General features: G+C 43.5%; 2 protein-coding genes across 2 annotated transcripts in view; one reads left to right on the top strand and one right to left on the bottom strand.

The window, feature by feature from the left end:
• Nucleotides 1-21,952, top strand: part of prkcea (protein kinase C, epsilon a) — a gene marked incomplete at its 5' end in the record, with an annotated part of 122,013 nt that overhangs the window by 75,661 nt on the left and 24,400 nt on the right. The window contains 3 exons of the mRNA XM_080746955.1: nt 19,198-19,363; nt 19,968-20,002; nt 20,613-20,701. Of these exons, the coding sequence (XP_080603081.1) occupies nt 19,198-19,363; nt 19,968-20,002; nt 20,613-20,701 (290 nt within the window). The remainder of the gene's footprint in view (nt 1-19,197; nt 19,364-19,967; nt 20,003-20,612; nt 20,702-21,952) is intronic.
• Nucleotides 5,221-6,699, bottom strand: LOC308303748 (stomatin-like protein 2, mitochondrial; the record flags this gene model as incomplete). The annotated part of the gene is made up of 1 exon (XM_080748244.1): nt 5,221-6,699. The coding sequence occupies one exon, from the start codon at nt 6,697-6,699 to the stop codon at nt 5,221-5,223; it is 1,479 nt and encodes a 492-aa protein (XP_080604370.1).

Below are 21,952 nucleotides of genomic sequence, written 5' to 3'. Positions count from 1 at the left end.
ATAGAATGAAATAAGCACAAACAAACAAACACCAGTGAGGCAAAACCGGGCTACATCAGCCGTTACTGAAATAATACGTTTTTTTAACAAGGATTTTAAAATAGCTATCAGATATTCGCCCGGGTAGCTCAGTCGGTAGAGCTCTCGCCTTTGTACCGTAAGGTCATGGGTTTGATTCCGGGCACCGCCAACTCAGCGTATGAGTAGCACGGCTTGGCAAGTCGTGCGGCAAGTACTGGGAGCTGATGGTAGGTGTGGCGCTCCACCTCAGCACTCCATCTCCCAGGGGTCTAGTAGTGCATTGTAACGGGGACATACTCCCGCGTGTTACTGGCTGATACCGACAATAAGCCACTCCCCGACCTACTTTATCGGATATCTGGGCTTTCCTTGCCAGGTTGATGGTAAGCAGCCGGGGCAATCCTCGCTAGGACAGCCAGGTGGGACACACAGACAGGGGTGGGCTTCAGGCAGTGGTTATATAATCCGGAGAGCTTAGTTGACGGTGGCAGCATCAACGTTCTTGACATGTGGGCTCCTACAACAGGTTATTCGGCTGCAAGAGAAGGGCGAGGGCTTGCGTGGGAATTTGGTAGCTTCTTGGCCGAGGCTCCCCGCCTCGTACCGGCGAGACGGGGGATAAGTGAGCCCCTCGGTGTCACCTTGGCTCTCATGTCATGCCAGCCAGTATGTTTAATAATTCATCCTCCAACGTTACTGTAGGTCTGTGTAAACTGTTTCAGGCTTGAGTGGTTCATTAGCAGCTCTCTCTCTGTCTCTCTCTCTCTCTCTCTCTCTCTCTCTCTCTCTCTCTCTTTCCAATTAGCGCCTCAGATTTTGTTACATAGGCTTGTTTATCTTGTCACCCACAAAGTTAAGATGTAATTTAGATCAGGGGTTTTCAAATATTTGGAATTTATTTGGACACTTGAAAAAATATTTAGTAACATTTTAAACTTGGAAGTGCACAGTTATTTTCAGTCAGTTCTAACCAAAATGGCTATTATCTAAACCTTTTCCTCGCAACATAATCACAAAAATATCGTCACTGTAGGGCAGAAACCTCGTATCTCCAAGTTTCAAATGTGTACGTCTTTTGGTGAAGTAAAGCCCTGCTTCATCTGAGGTTGTGTGACTGTCGCACAAAACTAGTGAATACAGCCAATCTACAAGCACACAACGCCTCGCATCTGTCATGGAAATTATGAAGTATTTTGTAAAACATTATGAAATGAACAAAAATTGTACTGCTATGCTATCTTGTCATACTGCCATGTGAATATCAGACTCTGCTGCTTCCCGGGGTTCCATTGATTTGATCAGCTGTGTCCTGAGTTCAAACTTCCAGAGGAGTCTATTCTTACCTATGTCTTGTTTTAGTTAAGTTTAGCAGCTGCAACAGGCTGTCTGTCAAAGGGTAACTAGGCCTGGCCTTTCTATCTACTGTATATAGCTGATTGTATGACTGGTATTGGGAGGAAGAGACCCAGAGAGACTGCTGGGGAGAAGGAGCTCTGTACCGAAGCACAAGGCTGAGGGCAGAGAGTGCTTTAGACCTGAGTTGCTATATGCTGTTTAAATGGACTTGCTGCTATTGTCTCTAAATGAACAGAACATCTACTCGTCACTTTGGATTGGACTCCATATTTCTCCTTAACATTTTGGAGGTCCCCTGCCGGCTTGAATTACTCTGTTCGAGCAGATAACTTCATTTGGATTCGGTTCTGGGATTTTTGTTGGGCATCAGGAAGGACGCGTTCTGTGAGCAAGGACTGGAATATGGACATCTGATATGGACATCTGAGGTGACGTACAGTGCAGTAGATGTTTATGCAACTTCATTTAGGTAGGCAAGGTAGGAGAGCTAGTGCTCAAGCAACCGTTGAACGTGATGTATCCGGATTATCAGAAACTGTTCCAGAGGATAGCAGTGTTAGAAACTGAACTATTCCATTTAAAACAGCGCAGAGGACTGGATAAGACTCTTTGTGCAAAGCAAAAAGACATGAAAGGTAGAATAACAGGCCGAACAGAGAGCCCGGTTATCACTGATGACTGGCTTGCACTATCATCCAGAAACGACGCTACTGGGACTCCACTTCAACAGTGGACTACTGCTGAGAGAAAGAAGGCTGGGGAAAAGAACAATGCAGTCCAACCGTGTGTGCGACTGGCTGTGGCGCATACATACCCTTCTTGGCTAGTTTACTCTTCTTTTTGAGCGGTGCTTTTTTTTCTAATATATTTTTTATCCCACGATTTTGTAACTCGTTTTCTCACCCAGTGCCAATTGCCTAACCTGTAATGCTGGTTTCTGCTCTCCCTCTGCTGGCCAGGGGGAGGTGTATTGAAAGCAAGATTAGGGCATGTTTTTGTGAGGGTATCTACCCTAGGAGACACAGGGAGAACATGCAAACTCCACACAGAAAGGCCCTTTGTCTTTGAGCGGTGTTAACCGGTCAAAGACGTGTGTACGTGTGTACGTATGAGCATGTACCTCCAGGTATGGAGATAACTGACATCACAGACGTATGAGTGTCCATGTATGGAGATACCGTTGTTTCCCGTTGAGATTGGCACATTTCCTGGGACAAGCTGCCCAGATCACACATGTCACATGGGTCTACTTATTTTTTCACTCTCAAAAAGCACCTGCAATATAGTGCATTTAAAACTACATTGCAGTGCACATCATGGGGTGATCAACTGCTTGCCTCCTGTGAATTGTTTTATTTTTATTTATTTTCTGTTTATTATTGCGACCGAAGGTCGCATTATACCCTGAAAAACCTTGTTGCTTGTCTGACTGTCCGTACAGGAAGTGATGTCAGTGTGATGTCAGTGAGTCACAGTGATGTGATACAGAATGACTTGTATATGGGCATAAAAAGGTCCATATATGGTCATTCCCAGAAAAAGAAAAAAAACCTTTTATGTCCATACATGGAGATTTCTGATGTCATAAATTCCAGGTCGAACATGAGAATGTTAGGGTACCATATATGGCCTATATATGGAGATCCACAGGCATCAAACCAAGGCCCTAACTCACCAAGGCCCTGCTAGGCATTACTAATTAACGTACGTTTTTTTATGCCCATCTCTATGTATGGGCATAACATATATTGTATGTATATGGATACATATCAAACATATAATTTTCCAAATTATATGTTTGATATGTATTAGAGATGCGCGGATAGCGGTTTTAGCCGCGGTGGACCGCGGTGATCCGCGGTGCAGTCGGATTTGGATCAATCAAATATAATTATTAATTAATTTCGGATATCCGCGGATGAAATAATGCAGGAAATAAATTATGGCCTAATATATCTTATCAATAAAAAGCTAAATCTAGGTATGCTTGTGTCTGTGTTAGTGTGTGTTATTTTGTATAATTTGTAAAGTAACCATCATTTTTCACAAGGCAATGTGCAGTCCACGATAAAACTAAACAGCTGTGTCCACTTAATGGCAACGGCATGTCGCACTCATTACCTCTGGTCGCGCTGCGCTAAAAAGTGAATCTCTCTCAGCTCCATAGTCCATATTGTAAAGTACTGTACAGTAGGTAAGTTAAACTTCCCACTAAGTTGTGTTTGTTCCTCTCTCTTTCGCTCTCTCCCTCGCTCTCTCTCTCTCTCGTGTGTCTGACTCTGTCTGCCTGCATGTCTGTCTGCATCGACGCAGCACCGACTCAAAAAAAAAAAAGAAAGAAAAAAGACGAACGGAGACATTCCGTAGGCTAGATCAATGCATTTCTGTGATCGCACAACTAAGAAAACTAACAGGGAATAGCCTACCAGAAAATAACATTAGTAAGGGTAATAATAATAATAATACTTTTGAAGCTGCGGATGAGGATGGATGCGGATTTATAAATTGGATGATATAATTAATGCGGTTGGATAATGGGCGGATAATTAATTTGCGCGGATGGATTCGGATGACTTCAAAAGCCTATCCGCGCATCACTAATATGTATCCATATAAACAAAAAACGTACGTTAATTAGTAATGCCTAGCAGGGCCTTGGTGAGTTAGGGCCTTGGTCTGAGTGAGTGTCTGTCTGAGTGAGTGTCTGTCTGTCACAGCGTTTCTCCTCAGTGGCTGGAGCAATTGATCTGAAATCGCATCACCATTAGAATATGAACACACCTGACATAACTGTGAAGCCCGTTTGTCACTTTCACAAACCATATGCTGTATATTAGCATTTTTATGGTGTATCTATATCTATTCTGCATCTAGCTTGAGGCATATCTATTCTGCATCTAGCATGAGGCAACATGTTTAACCAGCTGTGTGTGTGTGTGTGTGTGTGTGTGTGTGTGTGTGTGTGTGTGTGTGTGTGTGTGTGTGTGTGTGTGTGTGTGTGTGTGTGTGTGTGTGTGCGTGCGCGCAGGCGGGGGGGTGGGGGTGTCTGGCCCTGTTACAGATTTTGTCCAAAAATCATGCAGATCGGTACACAGTATCTCTGTAGCCATTAAACGAAACGGGTATTTCTTACATTGATGCTCCTACATATTATCATGCAAGCACCAGTTAAAGTTACTTTCCATCCCTCATATTGTGCACAGTGCACATCCCATAACCCACACACTGCACATCATTTCGGAGCTCATATCTTTGAACGGGTAAGGGCTAGTTATTATTAATAAAGGATCAAATAAAATAAAAAGTCCATATATGGTGATTCACAGAAAAAGAAAAAAAAACTTTTACGCCCATACATGGAGATTTCTGATGTCATAAATCCCAGGTGAAATGTGGCAATCTCAACAGGAAACATCTGTAACTGACGTCACGGACAGAACGGCCCATGCAAGGAGATAATGCACGTGTGTTGTGTTTGATACCATGCGAAGCACACAGGTGCGTTCTTTTCATTTGTTTGTTTGTTTTTAGATATTCTTTGGGGCTTTGTATGGCTTTATTGATACAGTAGTTTTTGTTTTGAAGAATGTTTATTAAATTTTTTGACATAATATATAAACAACAAACATAACGTACAAGAAAGACAAACAGGAAAACAAAACAGCAACACAACCGCAAAACTAAAAACAACAACAACAAAAACCAGCTCAGACCCAACACGTTGAAGTAAAATTACTACGTTTAGACATATTGTAGATGAATGGTGGGATTAGTCCACAGATTGATACTGTAGGTTGACAGGAAATGGGGGTATAGATGGGTGGGGACACGTAGCAAAGGTTGTCAGGATCGGGACTCAAACCCACAACGCTCTGTCAGGCCGGATTGCGGCTCTTCTATGTCTGGTGTTGAGATTGCTGCCTTTGGGCTCTGCTTGGCTACATTTCTGTAAATTGCCAGATATGTAGCGACGTACTGTTTGGCCAAGCGGAGGGAGGCCGCCTCGTTTCCATTCTGTTCGATAAGAGCGTTCGCCAGGATGGCCTGGGCATCACCGGCTGCTCTGTTGATCTGCTCCGCTTTCTCTCCCTCGGAGGCCAGGATCTGAGACTCCAGCACCTTGGCCCGCTCTGTCAGGCCGGATTGCGGCTCTTCTATGTCTGGTGTTGAGATTGCTGCCTTTGGGCTCTGCTTGGCTACATTTCTGTAAATTGCCAGATATGTAGCGACGTACTGTTCGGCCAAGCGGAGGGAGGCCGCCTCGTTTCCATTCTGTTCGATAAGAGCGTTCGCCAGGATGGCCTGGGCCTCACCGGCTGCTCTGTTGATCTGCTCCGCTTTCTCTCCCTCGGAGGCCAGGATCTGAGACTCCAGCACCTTGGCCCGCTCTGTCAGGCCGGATTGCGGCTCTTCTATGTCTGGTGTTGAGATTGCTGCCTTTGGGCTCTGCTTGGCTACATTTCTGTAAATTGCCAGATATGTAGCGACGTACTGTTCGGCCAAGCGGAGGGAGGCCGCCTCGTTTCCATTCTGTTCGATAAGAGCGTTCGCCAGGATGGCCTGGGCCTCACCGGCTGCTCTGTTGATCTGCTCCGCTTTCTCTCCCTCGGAGGCCAGGATCTGAGCCTTCTTGTGACCCTCGGCCAAGTTGATGTCTGTCTCCCTGTTCGCCTCGGACTCCAGCACCTTGGCCCTCTTCACGCGCTCGGCCTCCGCCTGCATCTTCATGGCCTCGTTGACGCGTTTCGTGGCCTGGATATTCATTTCGTAGCGGAGGCAGTGGATCCCCCAGTCGACCGACGCTTCGTTGATGGAGTGGACTATACGGGAGTTCAGGTTGTCCCTCTCCTTGAATATGTTGTCCAGGGTGAGCTTTCCCAGCTCTGAACGCATGGTGGTCTGAGCCAGCTGTGTGACGGCAAACTCCGCATCCTCCACGCCGTAACTGGCTCTGTATGGATCCATAACCCTCAGATAAAGGATTCCGTCAATATGCAGCGCCACGTTATCTAGCGACACAGCCGTCTGTTCCGGGACGTCTATGGAAATATCTTTAAGGCTCTGCACATAGCTAATACGGTCCAATAAATTCAAGCCTGGTTTTAGGACACGATTAAAGCGGCCCATCGTCTCCACTACCCAAGCTTCCTGTTGTGGGACGAATTTGATGACCGTGTTCATGGGCAGAGAGTCAGAGGAGGCCCATCTCTGTTGGGCTGCCGTCGCCCCGAACCTGGGCACCGTGGGCACGGCCCGCTGGGAATGCTTCAGGAGGAGGGCCCCACTGGCCCGACCCAAGGCCCGCAGTGTGTTTGAATGCATGGATATGTAAGAACAATTTTAAATACTAGAAGCAAATTATGTAATTATTACTGTGGTTTATTGTCACGAACTCACGAACACAAGCTCCGGTTTGTTCTGTAACGTGTCATCGCCTCTCGCACCTATATATATATGACTACATTTTTTAAGTTAACATGATGATGTCAGCACTAGCATCATATATGGAGCTCTAAATCAACCACACTCCAAATATGGAGTTTGTGATGTCAGACGTAGATAGGTTAGATAGATACAGTATATATATGACAACGTTTTTTAAGTTAACATGATGATGTCAGCACTAGCATCATATATGGAGCTCTAAATCAACCCCACCCCAAATATGGAGTTTGTGATGTCAGACGTAGGTTAGCTAGATATTTTGGATAGCTCCATACTTGGAGTACCAATTATTTGGTGGGTACATGTGTCATTTGACACATTGTGATCTTGTGGATCAGCTACGTGAATGTGTTGTGTTAGATTCTTTGCCAGATTGGCCTATTTTTATTTTATTTTTGAAGCGGTGGAAACCGCTTCCAATGAATGGCTTTGTGTGTATCACGCCCATATATGGTCATTTCAGTCCAGAATGAACAGGCTTTTTGAAAAACAGAATTTCCGTTACCTTATGTCCATATATGGTCACTCCAGGCCAGAATGAACAGGTTTTCCTGTCCCGTACGTGCAAAATATCAGTCCAGAATGAATAGGTGTCGTAATGTGTGTCCCATGTCCATATATGGTCATTTCAGTTCTGAATGAATAGGCTTTATATGTCCTGTACATCCAGAATATGTGTGCGGTGTCCGGTCAGATGAATGGATACTTTGAGGTTTGATTTTTGAAGCGGTGGAAACCGCTTCCAATGAATGGCTTTGTGTGTATCACGCCCATATATGGTCATTTCAGTCCAGAATGAACAGGCTTTTTCAAAAACAGAATTTCCGTTACCTTATGTCCATATATGGTCACTCCAGGCCAGAATGAACAGGTTTTCCTGTCCCGTACGTGCAAAATATCAGTCCAGAATGAATAGGCTTTATATGTCCTGTACATCCAGAATATGTGTGCGGTGTCCCTCCCGGTCAGATGAATGGATACTTTGAGGATTGTTCAAGCTTCACATGATAATTTGGCCTTCAACCTATTATACCAACTGTCATACCGGCTCTCCAAATACATTCAGAATAGAGGTTTTATCTGTCCACCGCTTCACTTCGAACCGAGGTTTGATTTTTTTATTCACACACACAAAACAAGTCATATGATCATGATGACATTGTGTACGCATTCAGCTGGAAAACACTCAATGACAGTGTCAGTCTTACATTAATTAACACAATGTGACACTGAGTGATGGGATGGCCTTAAAGACATCAATTAGCATCCTCAACATCCTCTCTGTCTCCCTCTCTCACTATTTTAACCCATTTAGGCCTGAACACATTATTATGCAATATTTTATGCTTTAAATATTAAAGAAATAGCTGATATACAAGCTCACAGCGCGGCACTCGGAGCTTGTAGATCTGCTTGTAGATCCGCAATAGCAGTTTTGCCGACCATGCCCCCGACCTGTCTGACTACTCGGTAAGACGCTTCTGCCGGTCGCCCCAAAGTCACAATGCGAAAGTCTCGGCAGAATGCGTCTTAATGCAAGGCTCCTAGCAAACCAGAGACCGCAACAACAGCTGCTGCAGCCTGTGGCACACATGCAAGTAATAAACAACTTAATTTGGGAAAAGTGAGCAAAAAACTAAACCCAGCTTTGTCAGTCCCTGGATATATGCCAATGGTCAATTCCCATGTACAGTTTTAGATCAATTCACCAACCCACTACGGCAGGAGAAAAAATATTGAGAATGGCTGTTAGCGTGCTACTGTGGGTTCTTGTGTTGGTTCTTGCTGACACAATTGATTACACTCTTTTGAAATGAAAACAGATTCATGCCGCTGCTGAAGGACTCTGGATCTCTGTCGGATGACAGAAAGAGTTCATCACCCAGCCAGCTGACAATGCAGTCAGTGAAACCCATGGTGAGAAGCAGAAATGACTCTGACCCTGAAATTCTTATTGTTGGGGATGATGCTGTGAGAACTGTGGAAGGATTCGGAAAGGGAAAAGTATTATGTTTTCCCGAAGACAGAGTGTCTGACATGACTGAGGGGATTCTGGATCTTGTCACTTCATACCCAACTGTGAAGACCCTGATTATGCATGTTGGAACAGCTGACATAGCAGTGAAACAGTCGGAGATCCTAAAGCAGGATTTCACTGCTCTTTTCACCACACTGAGCTGTTTGAGTGACATTGAGGTATGCATCAGTGGACCACTTCCGCCTATGAGAGGGGGAGATGAACATTTTAGTAGACTATCTGCATTGAGTAAGTGGCTCGCAACCACATGTAACAATGATTCTATGCAATTCATTGACAACTTTAGTTTTTTCTGGGACCGCAGGCATCTTTTTGATGGGAATAATCTAAACAAGCAAGGTCGGAAACTGTTTGCTGGGAATGTATGCCATATGCTTGAAATGGTACGGGTGCTCGGATCTGAAACACAGGAGGCCATGACGAGGGATGGTGATGCTGAGATTGCAGTCCCTGTCGAGAATGCCAGAGTGGTGGAGTCCATGACAACAGATGCTGTTGTTATGGAAATCGAGGATGGACTACTATCTACAGTCCTTGCTGAGGCCCCGGCCACGACAGGAGCCGACATTGAAGCAGCAAAGAACGAGGAGTCTGACAACCCGACGGAGCCGGTTCCAGAAACTACGCCAGAGGGAGGAGAGGATCAAGCAGGACCCGCCAACCACACAGCTACCATGGCGACAGCTGTTCTGCATCCCGCTGACTCAGCTAAGCAGAACTCAACAGGACAAGTCAACACCACCGTCGCCACGCCGACTGAAGGTGTAGCTGAGGGAGTCACCGGGCCTGAGTTCCAGGTCATTGTTGATCTCAACGCGAGTGAGCTGCAGGAGGAGGCCATCATCAAGCTGATCATGGGCCTGATCTGGATCTTAATCCTGCATTACTCCATCTCCAAGCCAACAAGGAGAGTGGACGAGGACGTCATGGAAGAAATGGATGCCATCACAGGTTCTGAACTGGACAGTGCAGAACCAGACGGTGATATAGAAATGACTGACGTCACAGATTCTGAAACAGGCTGTGGTGCACTATTTCTTTATCCCAAGGACGCTGGAACGAACCAGGAGCAGAGTGAAATCTCAATGGACATGAGTTCTGGTGAGGATGATTATTTTCCCATATCTGCTATCCCCACATAACAGATAACCCAAGACTCAAGTGATGTTTAAAGCTGCCTACTAGTGTGTAGGTAGTACTGTCTGACTCTGTGGTAGCCAAACATACAGGAAGGCAGCACAAATAGGATTTATATTTTTAGGTTAAATCTCAGCTGTTGTGGCCACTTACAGATCAACTGTCATGATTTGATTCAGATTGGGAAAAAGCTTGGAGAAGTCAGTTCAGCTGTCACACAAGGGTAAACGAAAATAGCTGAATGACAAGGACAGTGTTGTCTTCAGGTGACATTACATTTCTAAGTTGAAATAGTATCTGTTGTTTAACATTCAGAGATTGTAAGGAGAGTTACATGAGGTAACTGTACGATAATGTAAATCCACTATAAAATTTGGCCTTATGGTTCTGTTATTTCTCATAGGATATCTATATGGGTAATCTATGCATTAGGTGTATTGGACTACTAATGGGCAGTATAGAATTGTACCAATTTCCTAAGTCCTGTGCCTAAAAATAATAATATATGATTCTAGGGAAGAATGCTTCTATATATAGGGGGGTCAGTGTGGGGTTTAATATTTAAGTTGTTAAGTTGATGACAGGCTTAACCAGTGGGTTATTTAAGGGTAGTCTGTAAAGATTTTTGTTTGTTTTTCTCCATTTTAGTTAGTAGTAAGAGCACTACAGGTGATTACTAAAACGAAACATAATCAATGTTGAGGGGGTAACGTGTTATTAACAGTTTGGCCCCACTCATTTAACTAATGACCACTATCCACAAAAGTGCAAGGTTTGTGGTATTATGGGTGAGACACATCCAAATCACAGCACGTCGCAGAGGCACCCGTTGTGAGCTTGTGACATTTTTAGGTTTGTTTTGTCACCTGTTCAGAGTCCTACTGAACAGAGGAACCCCTGCTGGGTTCGCATGACCAGTTAATATGCATTGGGAATATATTATGGTTGTTGTTTTGTAGGCCTTGATTGCAGGAAGACATATTGTTGGGTCTTGCCTCGATCTGTATAGTACTAAAGGGAGGAACAAGGGTTTCCTGGCCTAGGGTCCTTTTGCTAGGTGAGTTAACACTCAGGCTAGCATTAAAATACATGTGAAAGCAGACGGGGTCGAACAATCATATTTGACGGCCGTCTGAGGAGAGAGGATCTCCGATTTAAGGTGCCTGGTTGCAGATAGAACTGCAACGAAAAAGCTAGCAATGTAAATGTGTGTGAGTGCTTAACTTGTTTACTGGGGTTTTTACTTTGTGTGTGTGAAAATAGAATGAAAGAATGATGAGAAAGAGGATGAATGGTCTGTGTCTGATGTCTCAAGTGAAGGGCAGACTGATAACACAAGCAAATTAACAGAATAGAGATAGTCTAGAATATGTCTATTCAAGGTGTTAAAGACAAGACGTAGGAAGGTGTCCATGAGTGGATGTTTTTGAGACACAGACAGAGAGAGTAAGGGTTTTATCAAGTGTATCTCATCATTTAATATTTTTGGAGCTCCTATGTAATCTTTACAATTTTCTTAAAAACAAGTGAATGAAGTTATTTTTAGGGCGAGGTATTTATTATTTGGGTGACAAGAATTGTCACTGCTTCCTCCTAATTTAGCAATGATTTGAATGATTGCTGTCGGTAATATACTCTCACTTACAGACATCAACATCAACTACATATATCCAATATGAAAGGTTTGATCTGTCTATTATCCCCCACTTCTCCTCTTCCCAGAATAGCTGGCAGGGGGGGATGGAAGGGGGGCAGGTGCAGAGGGGTTGCGTGTGTGAGTGAGACAGACCATAATACTGAAACAGGAATACATTTCGGGTTTTACAAGTTAGTATGTATCAAAGTAAGTATTCAAAATATAGAGTTTCAGGGTGCTCAATCAATAATGTGAAATTGCTAATTAATGATGGCCTTTTTACAAGGTTTAATGTCCAATATTAGGTAACACATTATAAGTGAAGTTAAAGCAGATTTTTTTATCAAACCTCTCACCACTGTTGAGTATTATATGTTTTCAAAAGTTTGTTCGCAGCTTTCCAGATCATGGGTATGGCCGATGGTTTCTGCAGGACCATTAACCTATATCCATTATTATGGGAAAGTTGCTCACAAACTAGGGGGGATAAGAGAACATTTCTATTTAAGGGAATATTTTTTAAGGGAAATTTTTATCTCATTTATTTTGAAGTAAAATGTGCTGCCATTATTGAGTTTAAGTCTTAAGGAAAGGGGGGGAAAAAAAGACATAGTCTGATTTTAAGTGTGAGCGATTTGAGTCATTGATTCTTTTAAAGTTTAAGCTACTGTAGCTATTTAAGCATAATCTCTTATGACAGATTTTTATTTTTGAAGCTATGGGTTGATTTATGTCTCTATGTTATACTAGACCTTACTGTAACTGGTGCGTGCGTGAGAATATGTGTGAGCATCATAATGTAAGGAGCAGCTCATGGAGGAGTGTATATTTATGATGGATACAAATAATTTGACAGCAAATTTATGTGAATAGAGGTATGAATGCGCTTGCTCCACATAGTTTTTCCATACCCGTTGGAAGATGAGACACACATCAAACGCACCTGGTAAAAGCGAGAGAGAGAGAGAGAGAGAATGCACATTCCTAACTGTGAGAGAGAGGGGTGTGTGTGTGTGGGGCTACAGATCCCATAGTCTGAGAAAAACGGACCGTAACCCTAACAACAGGCTAAGAAAACGCTAATAAACAGCTTTCATTTGGGAGAAATGAAATTCGGGCTCCGTCACCGTTGGTATAATGCTAATGGCCAATACCATGTGAACTTTGGGATCAGTTGCTGAAGCGAGTGAATAGATAAATGTAGATAAGCGTGAGCGTTAGAGCGTGAGAGTGTGAGTGTGTGAGTGAGTTTGCTGGTTTAATAGATAGATGGTGTCAAAGGATCCATTTTTTGTGAATATGAAGTTAAATGTAGGCTACAGTATTGTCTTTTTAGACTTTCTTGGTGGTGGTTTTCATCTATGAGATACGGTGTGAACGGGTATTTCGTAATCACTGCACTAGAATTTTATTAGGAAGTATGATAGGCTTTGCAATCCCAGTATTTGTTTTTCAGGTGAATCTTTTCATAACTGTATTGTGAGTTTAAGGGTGAATTCATTTTGTAAAATTTACATTTATTTGGACTTCTTATTGATTACAGTCCAACTTTTGCTTAATGATCTGTTTTGTTTTCAGGGGGATTTGAGTCAAATATGTCTTTATCCTTAGAAACTGCCCAATTTCATTAGGGTTCATGGAGGCTGTCATGTTTTGTGTTTGGAATGTTCTAATAGTGCTATTTTATCCAATAAGAGGGAACACAACAGTTCCACGTACATTTGATAATGTCCTGTTATGTTTTTCCCTCCTTTAATGACAGCAAGATTGACATATGGGAATTCATTCATTATCTAAGTGGGGAATACCTGATTTATGTTATGATTTATGTTGTTCTGTATGTAAACTATCTTGTTGATTTTTTTACAGTATGCATTGTGGGTCTAAGGAAAAGTATAAATTGTATATTTTTGTTTTTAAAATGTTTTTAAGTGGGGAACTGTCATGGAAATTATGAAGTATTTTGTAAAACATTATGAAATGAACAAAAATTGTACTGCTATAGGGCTATCTTGTCATACTGCCATGTGAATATCAGACTCTGCTGCTTCCCGGGGTTCCATTGATTTGATCAGCTGTGTCCTGAGTTCAAACTTCCAGAGGAGTCTATTCTTACCTATGTCTTGTTTTAGTTAAGTTTAGCAGCTGCAACAGGCTGTCTGTCAAAGGGTAACTAGGCCTGGCCTTTCTATCTACTGTATATAGCTGATTGTATGACTGGTATTGGGAGGAAGAGACCCAGAGAGACTGCTGGGGAGAAGGAGCTCTGTACCGAAGCACAAGGCTGAGGGCAGAGAGTGCTTTAGACCTGAGTTGCTATATGCTGTTTAAATGGACTTGCTGCTATTGTCTCTAAATAAACAGAACATCTACTCGTCACTTTGGATTGGACTCCATATTTCTCCTTAACACATCCGCGAGGCGTTATGTGCTTGTAGATCTGCTGTTTTCACTAGTTTAGTACATTTTATAGATGATAAATACAAAACGGTTTTGGACAACGATATGCTATAAATATAAGTTGCTAGGAGTGAAAATTATAATGCAGGGGTGCCTCGGATTTAAAAAAAAATATTTATGGGGTGCCCTAAGACAAAAAAGTTTGGGAACCCCTGATTTTGATGTTTAGCATGTTATCTAAACAGATGCTAGATCCATTGATTACCTGGCATCCTATATCGTTTAAAAGTACAGATTCTTACATTGACAGTGTGTCGTTTAGAGTAGATTGATTTACTGTACCTGTGAACCCAGTTTACTGAGGCACTCTTTCTGCATGCCATTAACTTGTTTATTGTACAGTAAGTCCATCTGGGACGTGTCTGCCAAATGCCCAAATTGAGAAGTGTAAACTGCAATTGTGTGCTGCTATCACACAAATCCAGGCGCAGAAACTTGCAGAATGAATGAGCGAGTCACTGTGTCAGACGTCCAGCGCAGCGCACGTTGTTATTTTTATTATTTAATAATCAACGTAGCCTACAATTGAAACACTTTCACAAGCCACAGTGTGGCTTAATATATTCACATTAAGGGTAACAAGCAGGCACGCTGCATGCACTGCACATTATTAGAACAAGTTTGCTAGTGAGTGTAAATCAGTGGCTTCCTCAAAGAAAAAGAAACGAGGCTAAAAAGCGTTGGTACACTTGTATTTCTCCTAATCGCTACGTCGCCTTAACGCTACGTCGCCAAAACAGGACGTGCCCCTCGGTGTACCTTCGTTATTTTTCTCTAGATTGATATTTCTATGCATTAGATGTATATTAATGTTGATTTATTGATGTATTCTATTACCTTGCTTATTGTATTGATGTATAGTATTACCTTACTTATCGTAAGTCGCTCTGCATTAAGAGCGTCTGCTAAACGCCTAAATTGTAAATTGTGTAGCTTTTACCTTCACCTCACTTCACTCATGGGCACATTCTGAGTGGATCAGGAGGCTGTCTGGCAATCAGAAGGTCACTGGTTCAACCCCTCCCCCCCCAGTATGTCAAAGTGTCCCTGACTAAGACACTTTACCCCTGACAACCCCCAAAGCACTCATCAAGAATTCATGGCCGTGGACGTAATATACTGTACTAGAGTCTGTTAACATTCCTCAGAACAATATTGGTCTTAAAAATTTGCCAGAAGTTTGAATATCATAATCTTTTATCTTGAATATTAATAATTTTCTTACTCGAATATCCATTTTTACCCATATTCAATGAATATTCCAGCCCTAGTCTGCATTGACCACTTGAATTGTACATCAATGTTGCTGCCGTATGGGCAACGTGCCATACCTTCACCGCAAGAAAAATGGCTGAAACTAAAGCCAGTTTTTGTTTTACAATCATCACTGTCACTATCTATGTAAGATCAGGTGTTTTGGCATGAAAGCCCCTACATTTATTTGATGATCTACATCAGGGGTAGGCAACCTTAGGCATGAGTGCCAACATTGGCACAGGGGAGGGTGATCTCTGGCACACTGGCAGAAGTGTTAGAGAGAGGATTTTTATTTTAAAAACAAATATATTTTTTAAAAGTGGTCAATTAAATGAAGTTAGCTCATTTAAAGCAAATTACATCTGGCACAAAATTCTACATTCATTAAAACCCTGAACTTTGACTGGGGAGGGAGTTGTGGAGATTATTGCTCTGGGTCTAATCATCGTTATAACAATATCCTAGCAATCAAAATATGTCAAAATATTTGATGGCGTCATTAACATTTATGTTGACATGGCACAGTGGCACACTGACTATCTAGAAAATAAAAACAGGGCTCTTCATTTCAAAAAAAGGTTGCTGACACCTGATCTACGTACCGCACCCCACCACGCCACCACAATGTGTCCGTTTTTAGTGCCTCTTCCCCGGCTGGAATTCAGCCTTCAACCGCCAGCAGCGGGGGTGATCTACCGAGACTTCCGTATCAGTCACAATGCAGAAGTCTAGCCAGGAGATGTCTATGCAAGGCTGTAATCCACATAGAGATTTTCTTTTTATCATTTCAACAAATCTTCACTGTGTATTCACTCCATTGGGTTCCAAAATGTTTCTATTTATCATGAAAAAAATAATAATAAAAAAAATAAAATAAATACCAATTTAAAACTACACTCTTTCTATTAACTCACCCACCGCTATTTTTAAGACCCTTCTAATGGTCCACACCGCACGCGCGCGCGAATCCATTGCGCGATGGTTCACCGACTGCATTCACAATACGATCCAGGCACGGTAAGCAACAAAACACTACAGCCTTCCATCGCTCAAAGCGAAACCGACGGAGCGCCACGCTGGTGTTGCACAACATTGAACCGGATGACATTTCGGCAGACAGGATACAGGCGTCGTTGTCCCGCCCCCCCCATTTCCGTTCTGGAACATCCAGATCCGTTTTTTGTGAATAGCGCCCGTCCATAGAGCGCTATGGACGGCGAATCGGCGATCATACTTTTTTGTTTTATAGTTATTAAAGCTAATTGATAACTCGTCATATTCGTCATAAGCAGAATGGACCCATAAATATAGCTCGTCAAGCTCGTCATAAGCAGGGGATGAGTTAATGTGAATGAAAGAAAGAATGAGGACTTTGTCCCACTGCATAACTCCGCCCACGGTAGCAAAAGTGAATGATTTTTCTGGTTGGCGGGTCAGGGACCAATCAGAAGGCTGACAAAGGGTGAATTGGTTGCTAGGGTTCAAGTGCGTTAAACAAAACAACACAAAAAAAGGTCCTAGTAGTGTCTCAGAAAGATTTGGTGTCCCGGTCCCCCCCTGTAGGAGTCAGACAGACCCATGTTGTGTACTCATGCACGGTTAAACACTTGACATAACATGTCAGCTGTATGCCTCTCACCTTCACACGGCGGGGCTGTAACGCGACCCCCCTGCTTTGTCACTGATTTGTCACCCAGCTCAGTCTTCTGACCAGCCTCATACTGGTGCTGCTGTATCAGGTCACCTACAGTAACACCATCTGCCCTGCCTGTGATGTAATCTCTTGTCTCTGCTCGCACTCAATCTGACCTGCGGGCGGGGGGGTCGCAGGGGATGGAGGAGGGGATTACCGTACCGGTGGTGGAAAGTAACTAACTACATTTACTTAAAGGGGTAGTTCACCGCCAAAATGACTTTTTTTCTATTGATTACTCATGCCATGGAGACTTGAGTCTTTTAGTCACATTCCTAAGACAATAATTTCATTACAATAAATTGACCTCCATTGATTCCGGATTTTCAGCCGGAAAAGGGTGGAGTGCCCACTCCAGGTCGGGGAGGTGGCCCTGCTTCAAGTGGAGGAGTTCAAGTACCTCGGGATCTTGTTCACGAGTGATGGAAGGAGGGAGCGGGAGATTGACAGGCGGATCGGGGCAGCGTCCGCAGTAATGCGGACGCTGCACCGGTCCGTTGTGGTGAAAAGAGAGCTGAGCCGCAAGGCAAAGCTCTCGATTTACCGGTCAGTCTACGTCCCAATCCTCACCTATGGTCATGAGCTTTGGGTAATGACCGAAAGAATGAGGTCGCGAGTACAAGCGGCCGAAATGAGTTTCCTCCGCAGGGTGTCTGGGCTAAGCCTTAGAGATAGGGTGAGGAACTCAGACATCCGGGAGGGACTCGGAGTAGAGCCGCTGCTCCTACACGTCGAGAGGAGCCAGTTGAGGTGGGTCGGGCATCTGGTTAGGATGCCTCCCGGACGCTTCCCTGGGGAAGTGTTTCGGGCACGTCCAACCGGGAGGAGACCTCGGGGTCGACCCAGAACACGCTGGAGAGATTATATCTCTCAGCTGGCCTGGGAACGCCTCGGGATCCCCCCGGAGGAGCTGGTGGAAGTGGCTGGGGAGAGGACTGTCTGGGCTTCCCTGCTGAGGATACTGCCCCCGCGACCCGGACCCTGACCGGAAAAGCGGAAGAAGACGAGTACGAGTACGAGTACGATTCCGGATTATCCGGAATCAATGGGGGTACATTTATTATAATCATTTTTTTGGCTTACGAATGCATAGAAAAAAGTTGACTTACAACTTATTGTAAGGCGACTTACAATAAGCAGGTAATACATCAATATAATAAGCAAGATAATATGTCAGTACATCAACAACAATATAACAAGGCATAGGAATATCAATCTAGAAAAAACAATTCATTTAGGGAAGAGGAGTGTTACAGTAGTGCTATGGGTTTAGGTGGAGTCTGAAGAGGTTCGTCTTCAGTCCACAGCGGAAGCTAGGGAGTGAGTCTGTTGTTCTAAGAGCGACAGGGAGTTTATTCCACAGTTTGGGGGCTAGGAGAGCAAATAGTCTAGGACGAGTGGATTTTTGTCCTGGGTTTTTTTAGCGAGGGTTCTGTCAGCATCCCTGTGTTAGCTGATCTGAGTGAACTTGAACCCAGGACTCACCTGTGTCCGCTTGTATGTGTCTCAAGGAAATGTGAACAAGCTATAGTGCTTTCTTGGGTTTAACCCATTTAGGCCTAGAATTATTGAATGCTTTAACCAGTGAAAAATAGCAGATATACAAGCTTACCGAGGCACCGAGTGCCGCGCTGCGAGCTTTTGCTTCTGGGTGGTCCCTGGAACTAAATATTTTGAAATGGGTGTCCGTGGCCAAATAAATATCATTTTGGGGGTCCTTCACGTGAAAAGGTTTGAGCACCACTGACATAGTAGTCTCTCAAGAACAGACTAACTGAGCTCCAGTTAAGTGAAAAGGACCTTTTATTTGACGATGGCTAGCCAGATTGCTGACATAGAAACATATGTTTTTTCCAAAAATCTTTTATAGAATCGGGTCAAAATTCAAATTTTCACGATTTTTCAAAAATAGCAGATCTACAAGCTCGCAGCGCGGCACTCGGTGCCGCGCTGTGAGCTTGTATATCTGCTATTTTTTTAGATTTAAAGCATCAAATATTGCGTCATAATGTGTTCAGGCCTAAATGGGTTAAATCCCATTAGTAGACCTTGTATCTGAACTGTATACTGGCCTGTGCTTTTCCAATATGAACTGATAATAAAGTATTTCATCAATCATTCAATCAATTGTTCTGTCTGTCTGTCTGTCCACAGCCTCGCCGCCCAACGACAATGAGGAGCGTGTCTTCCGCGAGCGAGTGGGGCCTCGCCGGCGACAGGGGGCGGTCCGACGACGTGTCCATCAAGTGAACGGACACAAGTTCATGGCCACCTACCTGAGGCAGCCCACTTACTGCTCTCACTGCAGAGACTTCATCTGGTGGGTCGACACACGCATGCACATGCTTACCATCAGTGTTGACATTACATTTAGTCTTTTGAAAATGTTCCATTTAGTTTTAGTCATATTTTAGTCATCTGAAATGCTTCGGTTTTAGTCGACTAAATATCATGAGATTTTACACAACTAAATCTACAGTTGATTTTGTTGACAAAAATGTATTTCGGAGGGCCTTGATGGCGTTGTAAGCCATCAAGGCTTACAGTGCCTAACATCGCGTCGCATTGTGAGCTTGTAGTCCCTGACATTTTAGTCTAGTTTTTATTTATTGACGAAATTGTCAATATTATTTAGTCATAGTTTTAGTCATTATAGGTTAGTTTTTATTTAGTTCTTATTTAGTTTTCGTCAGTTAAAAAAGGGAGTCGACGAATATTTTTAGTTGTAGTTTTAGGCAACAAAATCAACACTGTTTCCCATAAATGCCTAACTTTACCTTTGGTGTGTGTGTGTGTGTGTGCGCGTGTGTGTGTGTGTGTGTGTGTGTGCGCGCGCGTGTGTGTGTGTGTGTGTGCGCGCGCGCGTGTGTGCGTGTGTGTGTGTGTGTGTGTGTGTGTGTGTGTGTGTGTGTGTGAACCCACAGGGGCGTGCTGGGGAAGCAGGGCTACCAGTGCCAGGGTGAGTGATCCTCTATACATTCATCCCCCGTTGGCAGGGGAGTCACAAGGGGTAGGAAAGTGGGACTGAGTTACCAGGGCCCAAGGTGGAGGGGCCCTAGTAACTTTAGCTATTGAAAAATAGCAGATATACAAGCTCACAGTGCCGCGCTGCGAGCTTGTAGATCTGCTATTTTTGAAAAGTCGTGAAAATGTGCGCAAATCTTTGAATATATGTTTTTATATTTTTAAGTGAACATTTGTAACTCAAATTTTGCTTCTGGGGGGTCCCTGGAACTAAATATTTTGAGATGGGGGGTCCTTCACATGAAAAAGTTTGAGCATCACTGACGTAAAAACATAGCTAGGTATCTTGCCACACATTTTCACGATTTTTCAAAAATAGCAGATCTACAAGCTCACAGCGCGGCACTCGGTGCCGCGCTGTGAGCTTGTATATCTGCTATTTTTCAATAGTTAACATTCATGGGGGGCCCGCAGTGAATCCTTGTACCCAGGGCCCAGAATTTGGTGTGACGCCCCTGCCCGTTGGTGTGGTTAAAAGAGACATTTTAGTTGTACGTGCTGGTGTACGTGGCTGGTGTGTGTTGACGCTGTTGTCCTCCTCCCAGTGTGCACGTGTGTGGTCCACAAGCGCTGCCATGAGCTCATCATCACCAAGTGTGCGGGGATGAAGAAACAGGAGGACACAGCAGAGGAGCAGGTACGCACGCACACGCGCACGCACACGCGCACGCACACGCGCGCGTTTGAGCGTTTTGCGCACGCACGCACCCACGCACACACCCAATGTCGCAGCACCCGGCCTACTTTCCTCTGAGCCCCAGGGTGGGTTAATGCTCACCATGGTACCTGCATAAACTACACAACTGTAGATAATGTTGGGCTCTATTTTCGTCCATGCCTTCCTTACCCCTTATCCCTAAACTCTTTTTTGCTATTTTTAAAAACATTTAGAACGGCTACACATTATTGTGTGTCATTATTTTATGCTTTAACTATTGAAAAATAGCAGATATACAAGCTCACAGCGCGGCACCGAGTGCCGCGCTGCGAGCTTGTAGATCTGCTATTTTTGAAAAATCGTGAAAATTTGAATTTTGACCCGATTCTAGAAGTGTCTTTTGAATCATTCTAAGGTTTTTTGAAAAACCTATGTTTCTATGTCAGCAATCTGGCCAGCCATCGTCAAAGAAAAGGTCCTTTTCACTTAACTGGAGCTCAGTTAGTCTGTTCTTGAGAGACTACTATGTCAGTGGTTCTCAAACCTTTTCATGTGAAGGACCCCCAAAATTATATTTATTTGGCCACGGACACCCATCTCAAAATATTTTAGTTCCAGGGACCCCCCCAGAAGCAAAATTTGAGTTACAAACGTTCGCTTTGAAAATACATATATTCAAAGATTTGCACACATTTTCACGACTTTTTCAAAAATAGCAGATCTACAAGCTCGCAGCGCGGCACTCGGTGCCACGCTGTGAGCTTGTATATCTGCTATTTTTCACTGGTTAAAGCATTCAATAATTCTAGGCCTAAATGGGTTAAATGGTTCAAATAGCTGATCTACGAGCTCGCAACGTTTTGATGTAGATCGGCCATTTGAAATATTTTAAAATGTTTTTTCAAAATAGTAAAACAAAGGACGAAAATACACTCAATGTGTTCTTACATGAACTACAGTAATTATGATGTACTTGTACATAATAGTGGTTCTCAAACCTTTTCAAGTCAAGGCCCCCAAATTGACACTTATTAGCCTGCGGACCCCCATTTGAAAAGATACGCCAGGGACCCCCATAAGAGAAGATTTTTTTAGGTCTCTAGCAGTGATTCTCAACCATTTTAATTTCAAGAACCTCCAGTTTGACATTCATAAGGCTATGGAGCCCCATTTAATGGCATTAATATCTTATATATATCTATGTTAATTTAACTCAGAGAGGGTAAA

Source organism: Nannobrachium achirus (genome assembly GCF_963921795.1).
Source record: "Nannobrachium achirus genome assembly, chromosome: 18".
Classification (NCBI taxonomy): Eukaryota; Metazoa; Chordata; class Actinopteri; order Myctophiformes; family Myctophidae; genus Nannobrachium; species Nannobrachium achirus.
This window is presented reverse-complemented; position numbering and strand designations above follow the sequence as displayed.